Source organism: Mustelus asterias, chromosome 13, assembly GCF_964213995.1.
Source record: "Mustelus asterias chromosome 13, sMusAst1.hap1.1, whole genome shotgun sequence".
In the NCBI taxonomy this organism is placed as follows: Eukaryota; Metazoa; Chordata; class Chondrichthyes; order Carcharhiniformes; family Triakidae; genus Mustelus; species Mustelus asterias.
This window is the reverse complement of record NC_135813.1, coordinates 22198808-22221001: the sequence shown is the minus strand read 5'-3', so window position 1 is coordinate 22221001 and position 22194 is coordinate 22198808. Positions and strand designations below refer to the sequence as shown.

Sequence of the window (22194 nt, the reverse complement as noted above, 5' to 3'; positions counted from 1 at the left end):
AGAAGGAGAGGAGGGGTAGGGGATTTAGAGGGGGAGGAGGGCGGGGTGTGGGGGCTAGGAGGGGGAGGAGCGAGGGGAAGAGGGCGTTAAGAGGGGCAGAGGAGGAGGAAGGGAGGAGAAGGAGTGCTGGAGGGTGAGGAGGAGGCAGTTGAGAGGAAGAGGGGAAGGGGTGGAGACGGGGAGAGGGGGGTGAAGGAGGGAGGGGGGAAGGGGGATGGGGTGAAGGAGGGAGGGGAGGTGGGCGATGGAGGAGGGAGGGGAAGAGGGGGAAGGGTGATGGGGTGAAGGGGTTGGAGGAGGGAGGGGAGGCGGGGGAAGGGGGTTGTCGGCACAGGCAGGGGTACGTTTCTCAACACCTTGCCCCCTTTCCTGTTGCTGAGGCCGTCAATTGAACAAGGGTCCAGGAGCAAGCACACACAGGACAGGGATTCTCATGCTCCCCACATGGTGAGTCCTGAGCCCTCTACTCACCTCTGGTTAACACTCGCAGCGTGGGATGAGATCCTGACGTGGGCATTAATTGCACCTCAGTGGCCCTCTTTCCGCCTGTTTAACTGCCCCCACTACCAAACCCGCCACAGAGAGTGCACTAAGTTCCACCCTATGGACCCAGTATTAATCTGGAAGTGGATTCAGAGCAGTGTGGTACAATTCAATGGCTGAAACCTGGAACGCAACTCAGCAAGTTGGAATCTGCAACCTCCACTCAAATCAAACAACCATAGAATCCATAGAATCCCTACAGTGCAGAAGGAGGCCATTCGGCCCATCGAGTCTGCACCAACCACAATCCCACCCAGGCCCTATCCCCGTAACCCTATATATTTACCCTGCTAATCCCTCTACCCTACGCATCTTGGGAAACTAAGGGTTAATTTAGCATGGCCAATCAACCTAACCCGCACATCTTTGGACTGTGGGAGGAAACCGGAGCACCTGGAGGAAACCTGCGCAGACACAGAGAGAACGTGCAAACCCCACACAGATAGTGACTCGAGCCAGGAATCAAACCCAGGTTGCTGGAGCTGTGAGGCAGCAGTGCTAACCACTGTGCCACTGTTTGGCTTCCCAGGCCCCTGGCACTGGACCTTGGCACAGGTTGGCACTGACAATTTGCACCATGCCCATTCCAACCTGGCAATGGCAACGAGTGCCAGGGGACTGGTCCTATTTGGAGCCTCATGAGGGAGTGGGGGTAATTCATTCAGATTTGGTTGTGGGCTGGGAACAGACAGAGGAGCAGGGGATACCCACTCTGACTGTGGCAGCGATGGGGGTGCGGGGAGGGGAGGTTGCTGGTTCCAGCTGTGGGTGGAAGAGGGGACGGTGATCAGGGGGAAATGGGGGAAGAGAAGTGTTGACTCCGATTGGGAGTGGGGAGGGGAGTCCCTGACACCTCCATGTTGGGCTGGGAGGGTGGTGCTTTATTCCTGTAATGATCAGGAGCCCTTTAAACAGGACACCCCAATCTCAGTGCAGCTGGGTTTTGCTGGCGTGCTGAGGTCCTGCCCATTGCCTGACAGTGTGGAACACACTCCCTCGATTTAGTTTTAGGCAGAGTGTTGTAAGATCTGGAGAGAAAACTGGCCTATCTCTCTAGAGAGAAACACATCGGTTTTCGTGTCAGAAATAACACTCTGCCATTTTTTGATTAAGATTCTGCCCACCGCGAGTTATCTGTCACATTATCTCCCCCACAAAATGCACGACATTCTGTTCACTTTGACAGAAGTAGTGACAGCCTGCCCTGACTACTGCAATACTTGGGGTTTACATCCTGTAGATTTTAGAGTCCTTGAAGGCCCAGCCATGGACTCTTCCGCCTGTGCATGGGAAGACTCGACCAATAGGAGACAAGGCCGCATGTCGGACATTGGCTGAAGGGGAAGTGGGTACTGGGGGTTTCAGGGGTGGCAGAGGGTGAGGAGTGGGAGCACTTTGAGTGGCCCTCTTCTGGGCCTCTGTCACGTCATTCCCACCACCCTGCTGCAGGCCACCTGGATGGAGATCAGTGAAGCATTGTACAGTCATGGTTAAGGTATTTGTCATCTTGTTTAACGTGGCACATCTGTGATGATGGCCTGCATTGATGTCATTTGATGGCCATGCTTGAAGCTTCATGAAGATGGCCACTACCTGCACAGCAGACATCCGTGCAATTCTCTGCCATACCAATTCATGGCAGATCGAGTTGGACTCCTCCATCCTCCTTTCCAGCTGTTTTCTTCCAGTTGGCATCATGGGGAATTCTTTCTTCTTTTAAAGATTACACAGATCGTCAAACTGCAATCCTGTCTGCTGTAAAATGCTATGCATTTCCAATTCAGAGAAACTCTTGGTTATTCGGGTGGTGCTTGGTTTGCCAAGTGTGTGGAGGCAAAGGCACCTCGGGGAATCCAGCTGAAAAGGCAAATCCTATCTCACTCTCTTCCTGGCTATCACCGTCATGGGAAATTTACATAATTCCCAGCCCTGGCAAGTAATCTAACCCATCACCTTATTTACACATTGATGTGTAGTGTTCTGTAAACCCCTTGACATGGTTGCAGCAGCACCCTGGAAAGAACAAGAGACAAAAGGAGCAAGCTAAGATTGTTACATCACTTGACAGGCTCATATTCTTGCCCTGACGACTGCAATACTTGGGGGTAGCAACTTTCACAGTCACTGGTAATGTGTAGCCGCCATGTCCAGCAGGTAACACACCTTTTATTAAGAGGCTGCAGGTGTCTGTTATCAACTGATGTGACAATCTTAGGCCGAGGTGAAGGATGTCTGTAAATGCTGGATAGTGTATCCTGCAGCTTCCGGCCCTCTCCTGTGCGTCCCTCACCTGTACATGTGTTCATCCCACCACGGAATGTCATGGACGCTACTGACCTCCCTCCTCTGACGTCAAACACGTCCTATCCCAACCCTGTCAGGTCGAATACCATCCAGGTTGAGAAAAGTTGTACCTGCACAAGAACTCTCTGCTCAATGGGAACTGAGATGCCAGCTGCCATAACTGAGTTTTTATTCAGAGGGTTGGGTGTTGGGGGGGGGGGGGGGGGGGGGGGAGAGATGCTGATGAGTTAAGACACCGGTCTGAACTTCTATTCAATCTCGCCTCCATTTCGCTGACCGGTTTCCCAAGCCCCGGGAAATCCATGCTGGAGATGTTAAACTCAGAGAGACTTTCAAATCAATTGACAAAGATGTCACCGAAGAATGTTAATTGCAGCAATAATCCACCCACCTGCATTAATTAAACTCCAGATTTCAAAGAACAACGAAGAGCTCAGTACAGGAACAGGCCTTTCAGCCCTGGAAGCTTGTGCCAATCATGATGCCCTATTTAAACTGAAAAAAGAACAAAGAAAAGTGAGGAGTTTTCTCAATGGTAGCCAAGCACACACTGCCATTGAACCCAAAAGTGGGAGTCTTGGACTAGGGATGCAATCCCTATTGAGAATTTGTTACTTTCATCATCCCATTCGACATTGTGGCACAGTGGTTAGCACTGCTGTCTCACAGCGCCAGGGAGCCGGGTTCAATTCCGGCCTCGGGTCACTGTCTGTGTGGAGTTCGCACATTCTCCCTGTGCGTGCGTTTCCTCCGGGTGCTCCGGTTTCCTCCCACAATCCAAAGATGTGTGGGTTAGGTTGATTGGCCATGATAAATTAACCTTAGTGTCGGGGGGATTAGCAGGTTAAATATGAGGGGTTACGGTAATAGGGCCTGGGTGGGATTGTGATTGGCGCAGACTCGATGGGCCGAATGGCCTCCTTCTCCACTGTAGGTATTCCTTGATTCCCCAGCCGATCTCAACTTAACCAGTCCTTGAGGGTTTAAACCTCCCCTCAACAGTTTCATCCTCGGAAATGTCAATCATAATTCCGTCACAATGATGCACCATGTAAGCAGTACATTTATGTTACACTCTGTGCTCATAGATGTGGTGGGGAGGGCCCAAGAAGATGATCTATTTTTACGGGTTTAAATTGCTCCCTCAAAAATACCCGATAAAACAGAGAAAGGGAGATCACAGCAGCCGGACACTGTTCAGGCAATTCATTTTCTTTTGCTGCAACTCATTCACGCGTTTCATGAAAAGAATTGATTTTTTTTTCACTGAAGTTTGCAGGCTGGAGTGTTACTCTCTGGGAACTGGTCATAGTGAGCCTTTAGTAAGAAAACTAATTATCACTTCCAGACAAATCAGTGCTCAGCTTAGTGGTCAGAATAAGACCATAAGACATGGGAGCAGAATTAGGCCACTCGGCCCATCGAGTCTGCTCCGCCATTCAATCACGGCTGATATTTTTCTCGTCCCCATTCTCCTGCCTTTACCCCATAACCCCTGATCCCCTTATCAATCAAGAACCTATCTATCTCTGTGTTAAAGACACTCAATGACCTGGCCTCCTCAGCCTTCTGCGGCAAAGAGTTCCATAGATTCATCACTCTCTGGCTGAAGAAATTCCTCCTCGTCTCTGTTTTAAAGGATCGTCCCTTTAGCCTGAGGGTGTGTCCTCTGGTTCTAGTTTTTATTTAGTGTCAGTGAAACTTCTGGTCCAGAAACCGTGAGCCGATGGCTGGGTTCAGCGCACAGCAGATGAACCCTTCCTACAGATTGGCTGCATCTCTCACTCTGCTTTGTGACTCGCCAATAATCATTTAATCCAAAATGCCACCTTGTATGTCAGGATTGATGACTGTCACCCAGTAGCCCAATAAAAAGACCTAAATTCATTATCTGAGCAAAAATAATTCAAAATATGCCCTAAAGGACATTCAGCGATGACTTCCCTAAGTAACGGGTGAAATTCTACCTCGAAGATTAATTAAATCTGGATCTTTTTAACAAGAGAAACAATGCAATGATAACATTGTTTAATGCTTTTACCCTGTTTTTCTCTTAAATGTCATTTTTCCGTATTACAATAGAAGGATGCCTGGAGTTTTCTTTTTTGCTATGCTAGATTAAACATTTGCATGTCACAAGATTGACTCTGTGACAGTAATCCAGGCATTCTACTGATTCACATGTCGTGTTCCTTAATTCTGATTTTGAATGATATACGGATGTTATTTCAAAATAACAGTCAATGACTAAATTATTTACATTTGATCTTTTCAGTGATGTAATGACCCATTATTAAATAGTGACCAGCACAGGCAAGATATATTCATCACCTCAATCACCGTGTTTACCAAAATAAATCGCTGCAAAATATAGAATTCACAATTTTGGATAATTATAACCATTGCATTGACTATCTGTGCCATGACTTGTATTTGATTTATTATTGTCACATGTATTGGGATACAGTGAAAAGCATTGTTTCTTGCGCACTATACACATAAAGCATATCGTTCAGAGAGTACATAGGACTGAAGGAAAGGAGAGGGTGCAGAATATAGTGTTACAGTCATAGCTAGGAGTTTAAGAGAGTTAGAGTTAAGTTTTAAGAGTGTAGAATGAGAGTGAAAGGTAAGAGTTCGAGGGTATGCTGGGGACAGCTCACAAGAAGTTGCCACACTCCGGCACCCTCTGGAATTCGATTGTTTTCAGTTTGTGATCCACTTTGGGATTTTACTACAAAAGTACAAACTCTTCCTTTATTCTTAAGCTTGTGATATATGTTGGTCAGGCATGAAATGAAACTGGGACATAAGTTGTTGTTCTATAGCAGATAGCTCAAAGGAGAAAGAAAGACTAGCAAACTCCTGTTACAAAAATGTTTTCTACCTTCTTCAGCAGACTTTATACTACTTACCGTCTCACGGACTTTGTTCAATTCCTTTAATTTAATGTAATTTTATTTTGTTTGCTGAACATTAACTTTTCTTTGCTCTTATCATTGCATTGTTTCTCTTGTTAAAAAGAACCAGATTTAATTAATCTTAGAGGTGGAATTTCACTCGTTACGTAAAGAAATCATTGTCCTTTAGGGCACATTTTGAATTATTTTTGCTAAGATAATGAATTTAGGTCTTTTTATTGGGTTACTGGGCAACAGGCATCAATCCTGGCATACAAAATGGCATTTAGGATTAAATGATTATTGGCGAGTCACACTACTTTGGAACATTTCAAATACCTCTTTGCCCTTGAGTGCCTGTGTTCCAATGAATTGCATGGTGACCCAGTGGTTAGCACTGCTGCCTCACAGTGCCAGGGACCTGGGTTCAATTCCTGGCTTGGGTCACTGACTGTGCAGAGTCAGCACTTTCTCCCCGTGTCTGCGTGGGTTTCCACTGGGTGCTCTGGTTTCCTCTCACAGTCCAAAAGATGTGCTGGTTATGTGCATTGGCCATGCTAAATTCTCCCCCAGTGTACCCGAACAGGCGCTGGAGAGTGGTGACCAAGGGATTTTCACAGTAACTTCATTGCAGTGTTAACATAAGCTTACTTGTGACACTAATAAATAAACTTGAGACTGAGCATTATGTTGCATTTAAATGCAACTTACTGTGCTATATAACCCTACAAAGACAACACTTGTGGCACTAATACCTCAACGTATCTCATGTAGGACGGGGCAAAGACAACTGATTGGGGTTTGTCAGACAGTGCTTAACAATCTCACTGAAATTAACCTTTCGAACTTGACTGGAAGGTACATTAGCAGGCAGAGTAGAAAGGCTAAGATCGCAGACGTACTCAGGATGGATGATTGAATCTCATCTCCCGTTAACTCAGCATGCTCACATTTTGTTGTTGAACTCAGTGTCTTCGTCTTCTGCTCCTCACTAACCGCAGAATTCGACTGAAGTGAATCAAAGAATGTTAAAATTGAAGATCACAAATGAGTCTTCACAAGAGGAATCAGTTTATTTATCAGTGTCACAAGCAGGCTTACATTAACACTGCAATGAAGCTACTGTGAAAATCCCCTAGTCGCCACACTCCAGCGCCTGTTCGTGGACACTGAGGGAGAATTTAGCACGGCCAATGCACCTAACCAACACGTCTTTCGGACTGTGGGAGAAAACCGCAGTACCCGGAGGGTACCCACGCAGACACAGAGAGAACGTACAAACTCCGCACAGGCAGTGACCCAAGCCGGGAATCGAACCCAGGCCCCTGCCGCTGTGGGGCAGCAGTGCTAACCACTGAGCCACTGTGCCGTCCCCCATCCGCGTACTGTACTTATAGATAGAACTGACGAGGATTGTCATCCTCCTTTACACTATGGCTTTGGACATTTGCAACAGCATACACCTTGTATTCTTGTGAAAAAGATGACAACTTTGGACGGTCCTTTGTAATTAGTTTCGCTCTTTAAAAATAGTCAATGCTGATTCTTTGTGATTAAAGGTACTTTTTAATGAGACAACTTTATTACCTCTTTTGTTAACAATTTGTTCTCTTGTCTGTAAAGCTAAAAATATTCCTGATTGCGACTAATGGTGTTTGGGTCATGGATTCTATGTGACATACTCTTAGAGATTGAATCAAAGCCATCAAAAATAATGTGAATTGAAGAGACAAGTTGGAATCATTATCGTGTAGACATTTTACTACAACAGTCATTTATTGCTCTTTCTTTATCCTGCAGCAATTGAATCACCCCAACATAATTAAGTATTTGGACTCGTTTATTGAGGACAATGAGCTAAACATCGTTCTGGAATTAGCAGATGCGGGCGATCTCTCACAGATGATTAAGGTGAGGAGAGAACATCTTTTCGCCATTCAAGTGTCAGAAATATCCTCGGACAACTTTAGGTGGTTAGGGCGGCACGGTGGCACAGTGGTTAGCACTGCTGCCTCACAGCGCCAGGGTCCCAGGTTCAATTCCAGCCTCAGGTCACTATCTGTGTGGAGTTTTCACATTCTCCATGTGTCTGCGTGCGTTTCCTCCGGGTGCTCTGGTTTCCTCCCACAGTCTAAAGATGTGCGGGTTTGGTTGATTGGCCAAGCCAAATTGCCCCTTAGTGTCAGGGGGATTTGCTGGGTAAATAGATGGGGTTGTGGGGATGGGATTTGGGTGGGATTGTTGTCGGTGCAGACTCGCTGGGTCAAATGGCCTCCTTTTGCACTGTAGGGATTCTTAAAAATGTTTAACATTCATTTATTAGTCACACGAAAGGCTTACATTGACACTGCAATGAAGTTATCGTGAAATTCCCCTAGTCAGCACAATCCGGCGCCTGTTCGGGTCAATGCACCTAACCAGCACGTCTTTCAGAATGTGGGAGGAAACCGGAGCACCTGGAGGAAACCCACGCAGACACGGGGAGAATGTGCAAACTCCACACAAACAGTGAACCAAGCCGGGGATTGAATCCTGGTCCCTGGCGCTGTGAGGCAGCAGTGCTAACCACTGTGTCACCGTGCTGCCCTGATCCTTGTTTCTATGATTTAACTTCACAGGATGATCCCATGCTGAAAACATGGCACGAAAAAGTGTGAACCAGAGTAACGCATTTGTCGGATTGTACACAGCGAATCATAGATAGAATCATAGAATCTCTACAGTGCAGAAGCAGACCATTTGGTCCATCACGTCTGCACCGACTCTCCGACAGAGCACCTTCCCCAGGTCCTATCCCCGTAACCCCACGTATTTACGCCGCTAATCCCCCTGACCTACCTTGGGACACTAAGTCGAATTTAGCATAGCCAATCAACCTAACCTGCACATCTTTGGGTTGTGGGAGGAAACCAGAGCGCCCGGAGGAAACCCACGCAGACACAGGGGAGAACGTGCAAATTCTGCACAGATAGTCACCCGAGGCCAGAATTGAACCCGGGCCCTTGGCACTGTGAGGCAGCAGTACTAAACCACGCCGTGCTGGTGTATTTGTGTATGCGAAGATGAAAAGAGAAGCAGAAAATGCTGGAGATCGGAAAACCCTATCCTTAAAATTACAAAACCAGTGCTCAGAGTGGACCGGGGAAACTAAAATCCATTTCTTGCTTGCTCCAAAATCCAAGTTAAAAATCCAATTGAATCCAATTCAAGGTCCCCATAAGAGAGACAAACACGATCCAAGCAGACAAGATAAGGCTTCGCACCCCATAGATCCAACGCTTGATCTTAGCCAAAAGCCTGATGAAGCTGCAATTTCTGGAAATCCACAGCAGGCTAATTGGAATCTGAAACAACAATAATTTGTGTTTATATAGCGCCTTGAACAGAGCATGCCCCAATGTGCTTCATAGGAGTGTTATGCCAAACAACATTTTGACATTGAGCCTCGTAAGGCGTTATTTGGGCCAATGACCAAAAGCTTGGTCAAAAGGTAGATTTTCAAGGGCATCTAATAGGAGGAAGAGAGGCAGAAAGTTTGGAGGGAAGGAATTCCAGAACTGAGGGATTTGACAGCTGAAGGCATGGCAGCCAACGGGGGTAAAATCAGGGATGTTCCAGAAGCTCCAGGAAGATGAATGAAATAATCCCGGAGGGTTGTAGGGCAGGAGGAGAATACGAAGAGGCGAGTCTGTAGAGTGTTCGGAAACCTGAAAAACAAGGATGAGCGCTTTTTTAAAATCGAGGTGTCACTTAACCAGGGAGCAATGTCAGTCAGTGAGGGATGATAGACAAACAGCTCTGGGTGTAACTCAGGACAGAGGCAGCAAAACTTTGGATGAGCACAAGTTTATGGTGATTAGAATGTGGGAGACCATCCAGGAATGCATAAGAACAGTCATCTCGAGGTAACCATGAACAGGTGAGGGTTTCAGCAACTTGAGACAAGAGTGGAGTTGGACAAGGTTTCAGGAATCATTTTCACAACGATTCTGTTTTCCATTTGGCTATAGAGCTTTAGAGTTTCCTTTCATTGAATCTTTTGTTAAATCTAATACAATCGAGGTAGTAGTGACCTCTTATATGTTTCTGACCAAGGATTATACACTGGTGTCTGATCTTGAAGAATACAACATGACAGGTCTATGAATGTAGCCGCTCTACATATTTAATTGGGTTGAGCTCATTGTTTAGCAATTAAGGCGTTGACTTAAATATTAAGTCTGGCTTGAATTCAGCAGCTGTGGTCGTGAGTTTAGGCGCAGCAGTTCAACCAAAAATAAGCCTGAGCAAAGAGCCTCCTCCTCTCCCATTGAGAACCAAACTTGTGGCAGGCATTCTCTGAGATGTGACTTTTAGTGTGATTGGCTAGTGTCACAGGGAGAGAGGCAAAATTTAGCTCCTTTAGTTTTTTCACTGCCTTGCTGTGAGCAGGGTTGTTTCAATGTTTGAAATAGGTTCTGGCAATGTTTTCCCAAACTCTCTGTCAGGTCAATGTTTCAAGTGTCTCGCAACAAACTCTCTTTGGGGTCACATTAGAAATATAGTTTATTCACACGTTCAAACCCGGGCGATGATCATAACTTGATGAAAGCGCACAATAAGAAGATAGCAGAGAGGAGTTTTTACAACAATTAATAATTTAAAGGAAAGAGCACCACAGATATGGAGATCAGTTCACGTGAGAAAGCAGGAAGTCAGTGACCCTCTTCATGGAGGAACTGCAGTTAGAATCATAGAATCCCCACAGTGGAGAAGGAGGCCATTCGGCCCATTGAGTCTGCACCGACCACAATCCCACCCAGGCCCCATCCCCGCAACACCACATATTCACCCTGCTAATTCCCCTGGCACTAGGGGCAGGAATCTTCCAGAGTAACAGGCTTTGCGGACTTAGCAACTGGATGCACACTATTGGTCAGCCTGGAGTCCTGCTCTGAAGTTTGAAGGCTGGAGGTTAAACAGCAGACTGAATTGCAAGTCTGAAAATGTAATATTAAAACTTTCCAAAGGCCAAAAGCTTAGATCATGCGATGTTGCCCATTAGTGAGTTGGTTGCAGGTTAACAAGCAGTTTCTGGGTCTCTGGTCAAAATCTTGGTTCACGTTAGGAGATAGATGGTTGCTTTTAGCACCTCTGCAGGTACAATGAGTTCCCATAGCTCTCCCTTCATTATAGGACTAGGTCATCTGCTGGTCACTGGTTTCATTGATTGTAATGTGTCCTCACAATGAGAGTTTTGAGATTCCACAAGGGTGAGGGTTCAGCTTTTGTCCTCTGCTGCGATTAGAAATTTACAGAAACTGTTTGATTTGATTCATTATTGTCACATGTATTGGTACACAATGGAAAGTATTGTTTCTTGCACGCTATACAGACAAAGCATACTGTTCATAGAGTACACAGTGGAGAAGGAAAGGAGAGGGTGCAGAATATAGTGTGACTATCACAGCTATGGTGTAAAGAAAGATCAACTTAATATTAGGTAGGTCCATTCAAAAGTCTGATGGTAGCAGGCAAGGAGTTGTTCTTGAGCTAACATGTGAATCATGTGACCTACAGCAGCCATCTTTTGGTTGAACAAGGGCCATTCTTTAAAGAAGAGAAATGGTAAGGTTTGATTTAAACAGTTTATGATCTCCTTCATGTCTTAGGGACATGACACTAGTGTCATTTTCATATTGCATTCTGCCTGATTCTGTGTTCCTATATAGTTGGATGTGTGTTGTATCATTTGCACCAGCTCCTGATGTGTGGGTCTTGTACAACCAGTGGAAACCCAAAGGCAACTTCCCAGATTCACTGGGAAGACACAGTACTTAAGGCAGGCTAGATTTCATCAAATCGGTTAAGTACATTTGGGGTGTCTTAAGAGTTACATGAGATAACTGCATAGCCGGGTACATCATGAAACAGCATCAAAGAGATCCAGATTGCCAATTAAATAATGCAGAATTCAGAGCAGGAGAATGAGGGGCAGCACGGTGACACAGTGGTTAGCACTGCTGCCTCAGAGCGCCAGGGACCCAGTTTCAATTCCCGACTTGGGTCACTATCTGCGTAGAATCTGCATGTTCTCCCGCGTGTCTGCGTGGGTTTCCTCAGGATGCTTCGGTTTCCTCCCTGTGTCCAAAAGACGTATTAGTTAAGTGCATTGGCCATGCTAAATTCTTCCTTAGTGTACCCGAACAGGTGCCGGAGTGCGGCGACTAGGGGATTTTCACAGGAACTTCATTGCAGTGTTAATGTAGGCCTACTTGTGACACAAATAAATAAAATTTTGAGTTGACCCACATGTGCCTTTCACCTCTTGGGAGGCAGACCACGGGACTCTCCCAGTTATTTCATTATTTTTAAGCAAACATGCTAACCAAACAATTGGCTTTGTCCAAAATGTCTGTCCACTCCCTAACTTTGCTACAAGCCATTGTTCATGACTAAAGATGAATAGGAAGTGTTAAAATGATAAAAATGCGTTTTAGGATTATAAGTATGGATTTCCACTTCCTTCAGCCCTGCCACAAAAACTGGCACACGATCACAGGGACTAAAAATCTTAAAGGTGATACCAGTCTTAGTTATTCCTAAATCAAACTTACAAAATACAATTACACTCCCACAGGAAATTGCAGGAAAATCCTTGAATACATTCCACAACTATTCACTTCAATAAAGAAACCTACCCTTTTTTCTCTCCTGACTTTCCCTTCAAATGAGCATTTGTACAACAATTCTGTCTCCAAGAAGTTATATATTTTTTTGATTCACTTGTAATACCTGCCAGATACATAATACACTGAGCCTCAGGCACTGACCTTTGCTCAGGAACCACCAATTTATTCATGCAGTAATCAATGAGCTTCACATGACAGCGTGTCTGAAATCTCACAATATCTTAATAATCTGAAAGAGTTCACCTTCTCGACCTTTCAATTTTTAATCACATGATTGGGAAAACACAGTCTTGATTGTGCATCGTGAAAGACGTGGCGTTGAAGTTTGATGCTGTTTTAAAGTTATATTTCCCACTAAGTCGTTTCTCAATCTGAAGGTGCTGACTCATATGGGAGTGTGACTCACACACATTGGCACCCTTAAATGCCTCACCCAACTAACCATCCCTCATACTTGTGCTTGGGTGAGAGCCAAATTGGTGCCCACGTCATTAAGTGCCAGTCACATTACGCATGTTTCTTGGAGGGATTGATGATCTGTAACTGGGAATAATGACGGACTCCACTCTCCCACTTTAGTAGATTTTTCTTTATTCATTCGTGGGATGTGGGCATGGCTGGCTGGCCAGCATTTATTGCCTATCCCTAGTTGACCTTGGAGGACAGTTGAGTCAATCATGTTGCTTTGGCTCTGGAGTCATGTGTAGGCCAGACCAAGTAAGGACGGCAGATTTCCTTCCCTAGAGGCCATTAGTAAACCAGATGGGTTTTTCTGACAATCGGCAATGGTTTCATGGTCATCTGTAGATTCTTAATTGCAGATATTTTAATGGAATTCAAATTCCACCAGCTGCCGAGGCGGGATTCGAACCCGGTCCCCAGACCGGGTTCGCTGAGTTTCTGGACTAACAGTCTAACAATAATACCACCAGGCCATCGCCTCCCCCATGGATGTTGTGATGCTCTGACAACTACCACAGATAAGATGAAGTAAGTCAGCACAGGGATCAAAGCTGGAACCTTCCTGGTGTCTGTGCCTTGGTTTCATTGCAGACGTTCAGGAATTGAGGGCAGAGGGGAGATTGTTGTTAGACCGGGACACTGTTATTTTGCAGAAGTAATTTCCCTTGTTGCTGGCCATTAACTTCCAGCCAGTGTCAATGTCATTTGCACAGACATGGTTTGGTGTAAAGCGTGAAGGATACTGATGTCCCTCGGAGGATCTGTGAGCTTTAGAAACAGAAGGAATTTAGCCAGACTGACTGAATTCCTCAAGAAAGGAGGCCTCAATTTTTTTGCTCTTCTCGAGAGAGAGAGAGAGTTCAGCTGCCTTTGTGGGGAGCAATGAAACAATCAATTGTCTTTATTTAATAGTAGAACTTTATGGCTGGAGGAATTTTTAAAAAACGTTACAAGATTTGACAGTGTGCTCCATTGATCTTTATCATAAGAGTGACATTGTGCAAATTTATATACAACTTACACCATGGGCCTGACGTGCAATCAAAAATGAGTGAGCTTGAGAATTAGATCAAGTTTTTCAATCAAACCTGTAGCAAACATGGATGTGTTACCCTGGTGTTCCTGTGTAACAATTCCAGGCTGTCCCTGTCACTGTATCCCATACAGATCAATGGATTACAGCGATGATCCACAGACTTCCGGCAAGAAGAGGATTTCTGCCCTTTCATGATGAATGAGAGGAGAACTTTGATTTTCCTGCCCTTCCTGCCGGTGGGATTTTCTGGTTTTGCCAAAGGTTTTGCCCCCATGGTGGGTTCCCCGGTGGCAAGATTGGCGAGCCACACAAAACGCCTTAGACATCGGTGGGTCTGGAAGATCCCGCTGGTGGCCAATGGCAAGCTGCCTCCGCCACTGCCGGGTGGGAGGGCAGAAAATCCCGCCCTGAGTTTAGGAACCATCAAAAAGACAGTCAACGGTCAACCCACCTCCTAGAAACCCCTGTCAAGCATGCGGTCGCAGATGCAGCTCAAGAATCGGGTTCATCAGCCACGCAAGGACTCACACAACCCATGACCAGTAACACGGAGTTTCTTAGGTGGACAATCATACTTGTTAGCAAGTGATTGCCAAAGAAAAATAGTGAGGTAGAGGTCTGAGGTTGCAGGGAGACATAGGCATGTTGGTCAGATGGGCAGAGCAGTGGCAGATGGAATTTAACCCTGAAACGTGTGAGGTGATGCATTTTGGAAGGAGTAAGAAGATAAGGGAGTACTCAATGAATAGCAGGTTACTAGGAAGCTCAGGGGAACAGAGGGATCTTGAAGTGCTTGTCCACAGATCCCTGAAGGTGACAGGACAGGTTAATAACATAGTCAAGGAGGCATACGGGACATTTGCCTTTATCAGTCATGGCACAGATTTGAAGTAAGAAGTCTCACAACGCCAGGTTAAAGTCCAACAGGTTTATTTGGTAGCAAATACCATAAGCTTTCGGAGCACAGCTCTGACAAAGGAGCTGTGCTCCGAAAGCTTATGGTATTTGCTACCAAATAAACCTGTTGGACTTTAACCTGGCGTTGTGAGACTTCTTACTGTGCTTACCCCAGTCCAACGCCGGCATCTCCACATCACAGATTAGAAGAGCAGGGAGGTTATGCTGGAGCTGTACAAAACTGGTATGGACAAGGTGGATAGGGAACAGTTGTTCACCTTAGTTGAAGGGTCAATAACGAGAGGACTTAATTTTAAGGTGAGGGGCAGGAGGTTTAGAGGGATCTGAGGAAAACTTGTTTCTCCCAGAGGGTGGTGGGAGTCTGGAATGCACTGCCCAGGAGGGTAGTAGAGGCGGGAAACCTCACAACCTTTAAAACGTATGTGGATGAACACTTAGAATGTCATAACATTCCAGGCTCTGGGCCAAGTGCTGAAAAGTGGGATTAGTGTAGATTTAGTGTAGTTTTGTTGGGCTGATGGGCCTCTGTACTGTATCACTCTATGGCTGGAACTTTACCGTCCTGCCCACTACAGGAATCGGAGTGAGCGAGGGGCAAACCATGGAAAGGGCCATTGACCTTGGGTGGGATTTTCCGGTTTCGGGACGAGCAAGGCCGTAAAATCTCGTTCTTTGACTCTCTATTTATCCACACTTACAACCATGCCTTTGTGCTCATACCCTTGTATTCTGTTCATCACATGTTTATATGACAAACAAAGGGCTCTTCAAAACTGCATTAAAACTAATCGAGTCTTTCACCTTTAAATTAAATCAAGCCCAAACTTTAGATTAATCAGGTCACAAATCGATCAGGTCTCAACTCTTAAATCAACGGTAGCACAGTGGTTAGCACTGCTGCTTCACAGCTCCAGGGTCCCGGGTTCGATTCCCGGCTCGGGTCACTGTCTGTGTGGAGTTTGCACATTCTCCTCGTGTCTGCGTGGGTTTCCTCCGGGTGCTCCGGTTTCCTCCCACAGTCCAAAGATGTGCGGGTTAGGTTGATTGGCCATGTTAAATTGCCCCTTAGTGTCCTGGGATGCGTAGGTTAGCGGGTAAAATATGTAGGGGTAGGGCCTGGGTGGGATTGTGGTCGGTGCAGACTCGATGGGCCGAATGGCCTCCTTCTGCACTGTAGGGTTTCTATGATTACAGTTCTGTGTCAATACTATACTGAGATTACAATTCCATTTCCCCCTCGCCCATTGTGTAACTATTCTCCTCTACATTCCTGCCTTAGCAACTTCTTGCTGTCCTCATGAACCCGACAATATGCCCCAACTACAATGTGACATTGTGTGGTCGTTCCAACTTCTATTGATGGCGAGGGTCTCATCGGCCAGCTGCAGAACCTTGCCTCTTCTTTGTAAGGCCCCATCTTACGCCAATCAGGCAGATCCAGGGACACCAATGGGCATTTCACCAGAGCCAAGTCCCCAGAGACTGAAGTGCCACCCACCAAGAGCTTGTGGCCAATCAGAGGCGTGGCTGCTGTCGGAACATCACCCACCCTCCCTCAGGAGTTCCAGGATCCAGGACAAAGGGGGTTGGGTTGTTGGGGGGGCGTGGTGGGGGGGGGGCGGGGTGCTCTAGGTGTGGGAGTCACAGGGTGAGGAGACATAGGGTTGGAAGCAAGGGGATCCTCTGCAGGATCTCCTGCCTGATGCCCATTTCCTTGATCAGGCACTGAGTGCCTTTGATCGAGGGACCCCTGCCACCCTCCAGGTGACAGGTGACCCGCATTCTTTTACCAATCATGCAGGCTGCGCATCTGCAGTCCTGTGTGCAGTTGGGTTCATCGCAGCAGCAGCAGGTAGAGGCCTAATGATCATAGGATCATCATCGAAACCCTATAGTGCAGAAGAGTCCAGTTGGTCCATCAAGTCTATACCGACTGTCTGACAGAGTATCTTACCTAGGCCCTATCCCCAGCCCCATCCCTGTAACCCCACACATTCACCATGGTTAATCCCATCTAACCTACACATCTTGAGACTCTAAGGGACAATTTACCATGGCTAATCCATCTCACCTGCACACCTTTGGACTGTGGGAGGAAACTGGAGCACCTGGAGGAAACCCACGCAGACACGGGGAAAATGTGCAAACTCCGCAAAGTCATCAATGGCCAGAATCGAACCCGGGTCCCTGGCACTGTGAGGCAGCAGTGCTAACCACTGTGCCAATGCTGTCCTTTAAGTGGTCATTAATTAAGTAGTCGTTAATTGGCCACTTTATGCTCTTAATTAGCATCTGGGTAGGAATGTCGACCATGGACATTTCTGCCCAGAACTTGATTCCAGCAGTGGTGGGTAGGTGGCAGGGTTTAAGGAGGACTCTAGCCCTTCCTGCCTCCTGGCTCATCACCTAGGGGAGCAGAAGATTCCACCTCTAATAGTTGTACAAAGTTTACTATAGGGCTCACATCAGACTGTCATTGATGGGGGTTTGGATTGGGTCAGATAACATTTTCTCGCCCGTAGTTACACTAAGGGAAGAACTCAGAAATAGAAATGGATTTCAGCTATGACCCAGTAATCGAATCTTGGTAAGAAATCCTCAAATCTTGAGACATTTTAACACTGTTTTGAAAAATAGTCTTCCAATAAATTTGACTTGCTTATATCCGGCAGAATTTGTTGGCGACAAAACATGGCTAGATTATCAAGTAACAACTGCATACAATAAACGCTTTGTCAAATTTCCCTCAACAGTATTGTCTTTTTAATGAATTATTTATGAAGGATTACAGATTGATACTCATGGGACACTACTGCATAAACCAAATGAGGAATTAGTTTCTCTTTTAGTTAAATGTCAGCTGATTTAAATAACTATTCCATTGTGAGTATCGAACCTAGTCAGGCAGATGAAAGATAAATAAAAATAAGGGGAAGAGGGATAACTCCACTCTGCTATGGAACAAATAATTTCCAGTCATAATTACCTTTGCAAAATAAATGAATATTTATAGAATAATGCGATCAAGAATTGGTTTTGCACCTTAATCATTTACACAATTTTTAGGTTTAAGGGCATTTATAAATATACTATTGAATTATTTTAGCATTGTAAATTATCCATATCATGTATTCAAGTGAAGGAGCTGAGATCATAGAGTGCACTATCAGTAACGAACGCATTGAAATAAAAGGGTTAATGCCTTAATTAAAATAGACATTTGCATCTAAGGCTGCACATTTCAACACATCCATTGTTAAAATGCGCATCTTCGATATTGTGCTGATGGGATTTATGGCCTTCTGATTGGCAGTAACCTTTCTAGTTATTTTAGTGTTCCTGATTTTAAACAATGGCACAACTGTGAGTATTTGATAAGTATTGTTAGGTTCTATGGAATACAACGTGGGAAAGTGTGAGATTATGCACTTTGGTAGGAAGAATAGAGCAGTAGACTATCTTCTAAATGGAGAGAGAATTCAGAAATCGGAAGCGCAAAGGGACTTGGGAGTCCTAGTTCCAGACTTTCTTAAGATTAACTTGCAGGTTCAGTCGGCAGTTAGGAAGGCAAATGCAGTGTTAGTATTCATTTCGAGAGGACTAGAATACAAAAGCAGTGGTGCACTGCAGAGGTTATAAGGCTCTGGTCAGATCACATTTGGAATATTGTGAACAATTTTGGGCCCCGTACCTAAGGAAGGATGTGCTGGCCTTGGAGAGGGTCCAGAGGAGGTTCACGAGAATGATAAGCTTGATGTATGAGGAGCGTTTGAGAACTCTGGGTCTGTACTCGATGGAATTTAGAAGGATGAGGGGGGATCTCATTGAAACTTACAGAATACTGAAAGGCCTAGGATAGAGTGGATGTGGGGAAGATGTTTCCATTAGTGGGAGAGGCTAGGATCCGAGGGCACAACCTCAGAATAAAAGGATGACCCTTTAGGACCGAGATGAGGAGGAATTTCTTCATTCAGAGGGTGGTGAATCTATGGAATTCATTGCCGCAGAAGGCTGTGGAGGCCAGGTCATTGAGTGTATTTAAGACAGAGATAGATAGGTTCTTAATTGGTAGGGGGATCAAAGGTTACGGGGAATAGGGGGGAGAATGGGTTTGAGAACCTTATCAGTCATGATTGAATGGCAGAGCAGTATCAATGGGCTGAATGACCCAGTTCTGCTCCTGTACTTTATGGTTTTGTGGTCAGTTGTGGCACTGACGGCTCAGTAAATAAATGCTTACTTAGTGCAGTATTCAACCAGATCCAGTACATCGCAGAGTCACTGTATGGCTGTGTCGTTTTAACTGGGATGGTGTTGGAGATGCTTCACTTGGTCTCAGCACATTCCCACCTCATTTGTGCAACTTAAGGCGCTGATCAGAAAAATTGTGAATAAAGGTACCTGTAATATCAAGATACCTGAAAAAGATCAGTGAAGCCATTGATTTTTGGGATGTTTCATTAATCTTGGAAAGTCACTGCTGTGCATTTTGGAATAATGATGTGGAGATGTGGGGTAAACACAGTAAGAAGTCTCACAACACCAGGTTAAAGTCCAACAGGTTTGTTTGGTAGCACAGTATCAAGCTAGTGGCTCGTGCTACCAAATAAACCTGTTGGACTTTAACCTGGTGTTGTGAGACTTCTTACTGCATTTTGGAATAAGCCAAACACAGCACCAAGCAGAGACAGTACAATACCTTTTAGAGAAAGGACTATACTGATATATTACCATATATAGAGGCTGTACTATATTGATACAGTACCATACACAGGCTATACTGTCTGTGCGGAGTTTGCACATTCTCCCCGTGTCTGCGTGCGTTTCCTCCGGGTGCTCCGGTTTCCTCCCACAGTCCAAAGATGTGCGGGTTAGGTTGATTGGTGTCCTGGGATATGTAAGTTAGTGGGGTAGTGCGGCTAAGGCCGAGGTGGGATTGTTGTCGGTGCAGACTCGATGGGCCGAATAGCCTCCTTCTGCACTGTAGGGTGTCTATGATTCTATGATTCTATATTGATACAGTACCGTACACAGGCTGTATTGTATTGATACAGTACCGTACGCAGGCTGTACTGTATTGATACAGTACCGTACGCAGGCTGTACTGTATTGATACAGTACCGTACGCAGGCTGTACTGTATTGATACAGTACCATACGCAGGCTGTACTGTATTGATACAGTACCGTACGCAGGCTGTACTGTATTGATACAGTACCGTACGCAGGCTGTACTGTATTGATACAGTACCGTACGCAGGCTGTACTGTATTGATACAGTACCGTACGCAGGCTGTACTGTATTGATACAGTACCGTACGCAGGCTGTACTGTATTGATACAGTACCGTACGCAGGCTGTACTGTATTGATACAGTACCGTATGCAGGCTGTACTGTATTGATACAGTACCGTATGCAGGCTGTACTGTATTGATACAGTACCGTACGCAGGCTGTACTGTATTGATACAGTACCGTACGCAGGCTGTACTGTATTGATACAGTACCGTACGCAGGCTGTACTGTATTGATACTGTACCGTACACAGGCTGTACTGTATTGATACAGTACCATACAGAGACTATATTGATCATTTCCCATATAGGGACAGTACTATACTGATACAGTACAGTATAGAGAGAGGACTATATTGGTACAGTACCATACACAGGCTGCACTATATTGATACTGAACCATATAGAGACAGGACTATATAGGCACAAGATCATAGAAAGGTCTACAATTCATTGCTCAATATTCATTATACTGCTGAAAAACCCTTTGGCCTTTTTGTTACGTGGTTGGGTCCAGGCTCATCCGAATGTCAGTATCAGTGACATTTGATTCATTCGAACTGATTTAAGAAATTACAAGGTTCATGATTTATTAAAATGGCAACAAAAGATAATTAGTTTGCCCTGGCATCCAGCAAGATAGAAATGCCTTGAAAATAATTGTTTTTTTATAGAAACAATTTCCAAGCTGCGTGGAGTAAATGAATGAAACCCCGCAGAGGCTGACTGTCTTTAGAGCTATTTCACTCAATTGATGCAACATTATATGCACTTCTAACGAGTATTTGTGACCAATTCTGAGCACAGCTTCCAACCAGAGTTTTTCACTGAAGTGATTAGAAATCGCCAGAGTTCCAAACATTGGTGGAGGAGGGAATGAGTTAAATGGTAATGCGAATATGAATAATGCTTTCTGTTATGCAACATTTCAGCAAATGCTGCATGAATAGCACTTGTTCCTGGAGTCATAGTGCCTGGATCTAACGCTCATTGTTTATTCATGCATCTTTTATTCATTATTTCCACAGTACTTCAAAAAGCAAAAGAGGCTAATCCCAGAAAGAACGATATGGAAATATTTTGTGCAGTTGTGCAGCGCAGTTGAACACATGCACTCCCGAAGGGTGATGCACAGAGGTAAAAAAAAAGACACAAAAAAGCATTCCTTTCCATCGAAAACCAGAGTTCAGTTTACTGGGAGCACAGGATAAGTTAAGAAAAGCTGTTGGCAACTCTGCTTTATTGATCATGCATGACGTGTGTGCGTATGTGTGTGTGTGTATGTATGTGTCTGCCTGTCTATGTATGTGTGGGGAGTGGGTAGCCGCAGGCTACAGGTCCCCAGGGAATGTCCCACATTATAGACACTTCTGTTTCCAACCATAATGACTGAAGACACCATGCACATTTGATTAGCTTGGTATCTGGTCACAGAAGGCTTAGTGGGGAAAGTCAGGGCATCATTTAATGCTGCACTGTTTATTCAGTGAGTTTGCAATGACTGACTACAGAGTCCATGCGCCTCTCTTGATCTACAATGCCAGAATTTAAAGAGGAATTCAAGACTGATTTAGACTCCCAAGGAAAACACCGAGGCCAGGACTTTTGGGCGAAACCGAAAATTCCCGTCCGAAGTCAACAGATCTTTGGCCGGTCCGTCAAATTTTCTGTCCCACGTGCAACGATTCCCCCGGTACCAAAAAATCCAGGCCTGAGGTTTCCTTTTTTGACCTGTATAAACTGTGATCACTCTTTGTCTGTGGACATGCGCTGGTGTCAGAGCCTTCGGCTGCTTCAGCTGAGAAGGGCTTGCGAGTTGCCAAATTGGTGTCCTCCAGGGAAAATTCCCTTTGTGCACAATGTGCAACAGAACCGTAAAGTGGCTTGACAAACATCGACCACATTTACAGTTTCACACACTGAGCAAATCCCCTGGTGGCGAATGAGCAGATACCCATCAAGTTCCTCATGCAACTAATTACTCTGAAAGTCTGGCGCTAATGAAGGAATTTCCTGCCAGCAGCTTTGTCGCTGTGATTGAAAAGCAAGCTGCCAACTGCATTCAATT

At 45.3% G+C, this 22194-nt stretch overlaps 1 protein-coding gene across 7 annotated transcripts in view; it reads left to right on the top strand.

Moving 5' to 3' along the window:
* Window positions 1-22194, top strand: part of LOC144502502 (serine/threonine-protein kinase Nek6-like) — a 288580-nt gene that overhangs the window by 179210 nt on the left and 87176 nt on the right. For all 7 annotated transcript variants that reach the window (XM_078226514.1, XM_078226509.1, XM_078226508.1 and 4 more), the window contains exons 5-6: window positions 7548-7658; window positions 21155-21263. In XM_078226514.1, the coding sequence (XP_078082640.1) occupies window positions 7548-7658; window positions 21155-21263 (220 nt within the window). The remainder of the gene's footprint in view (window positions 1-7547; window positions 7659-21154; window positions 21264-22194) is intronic.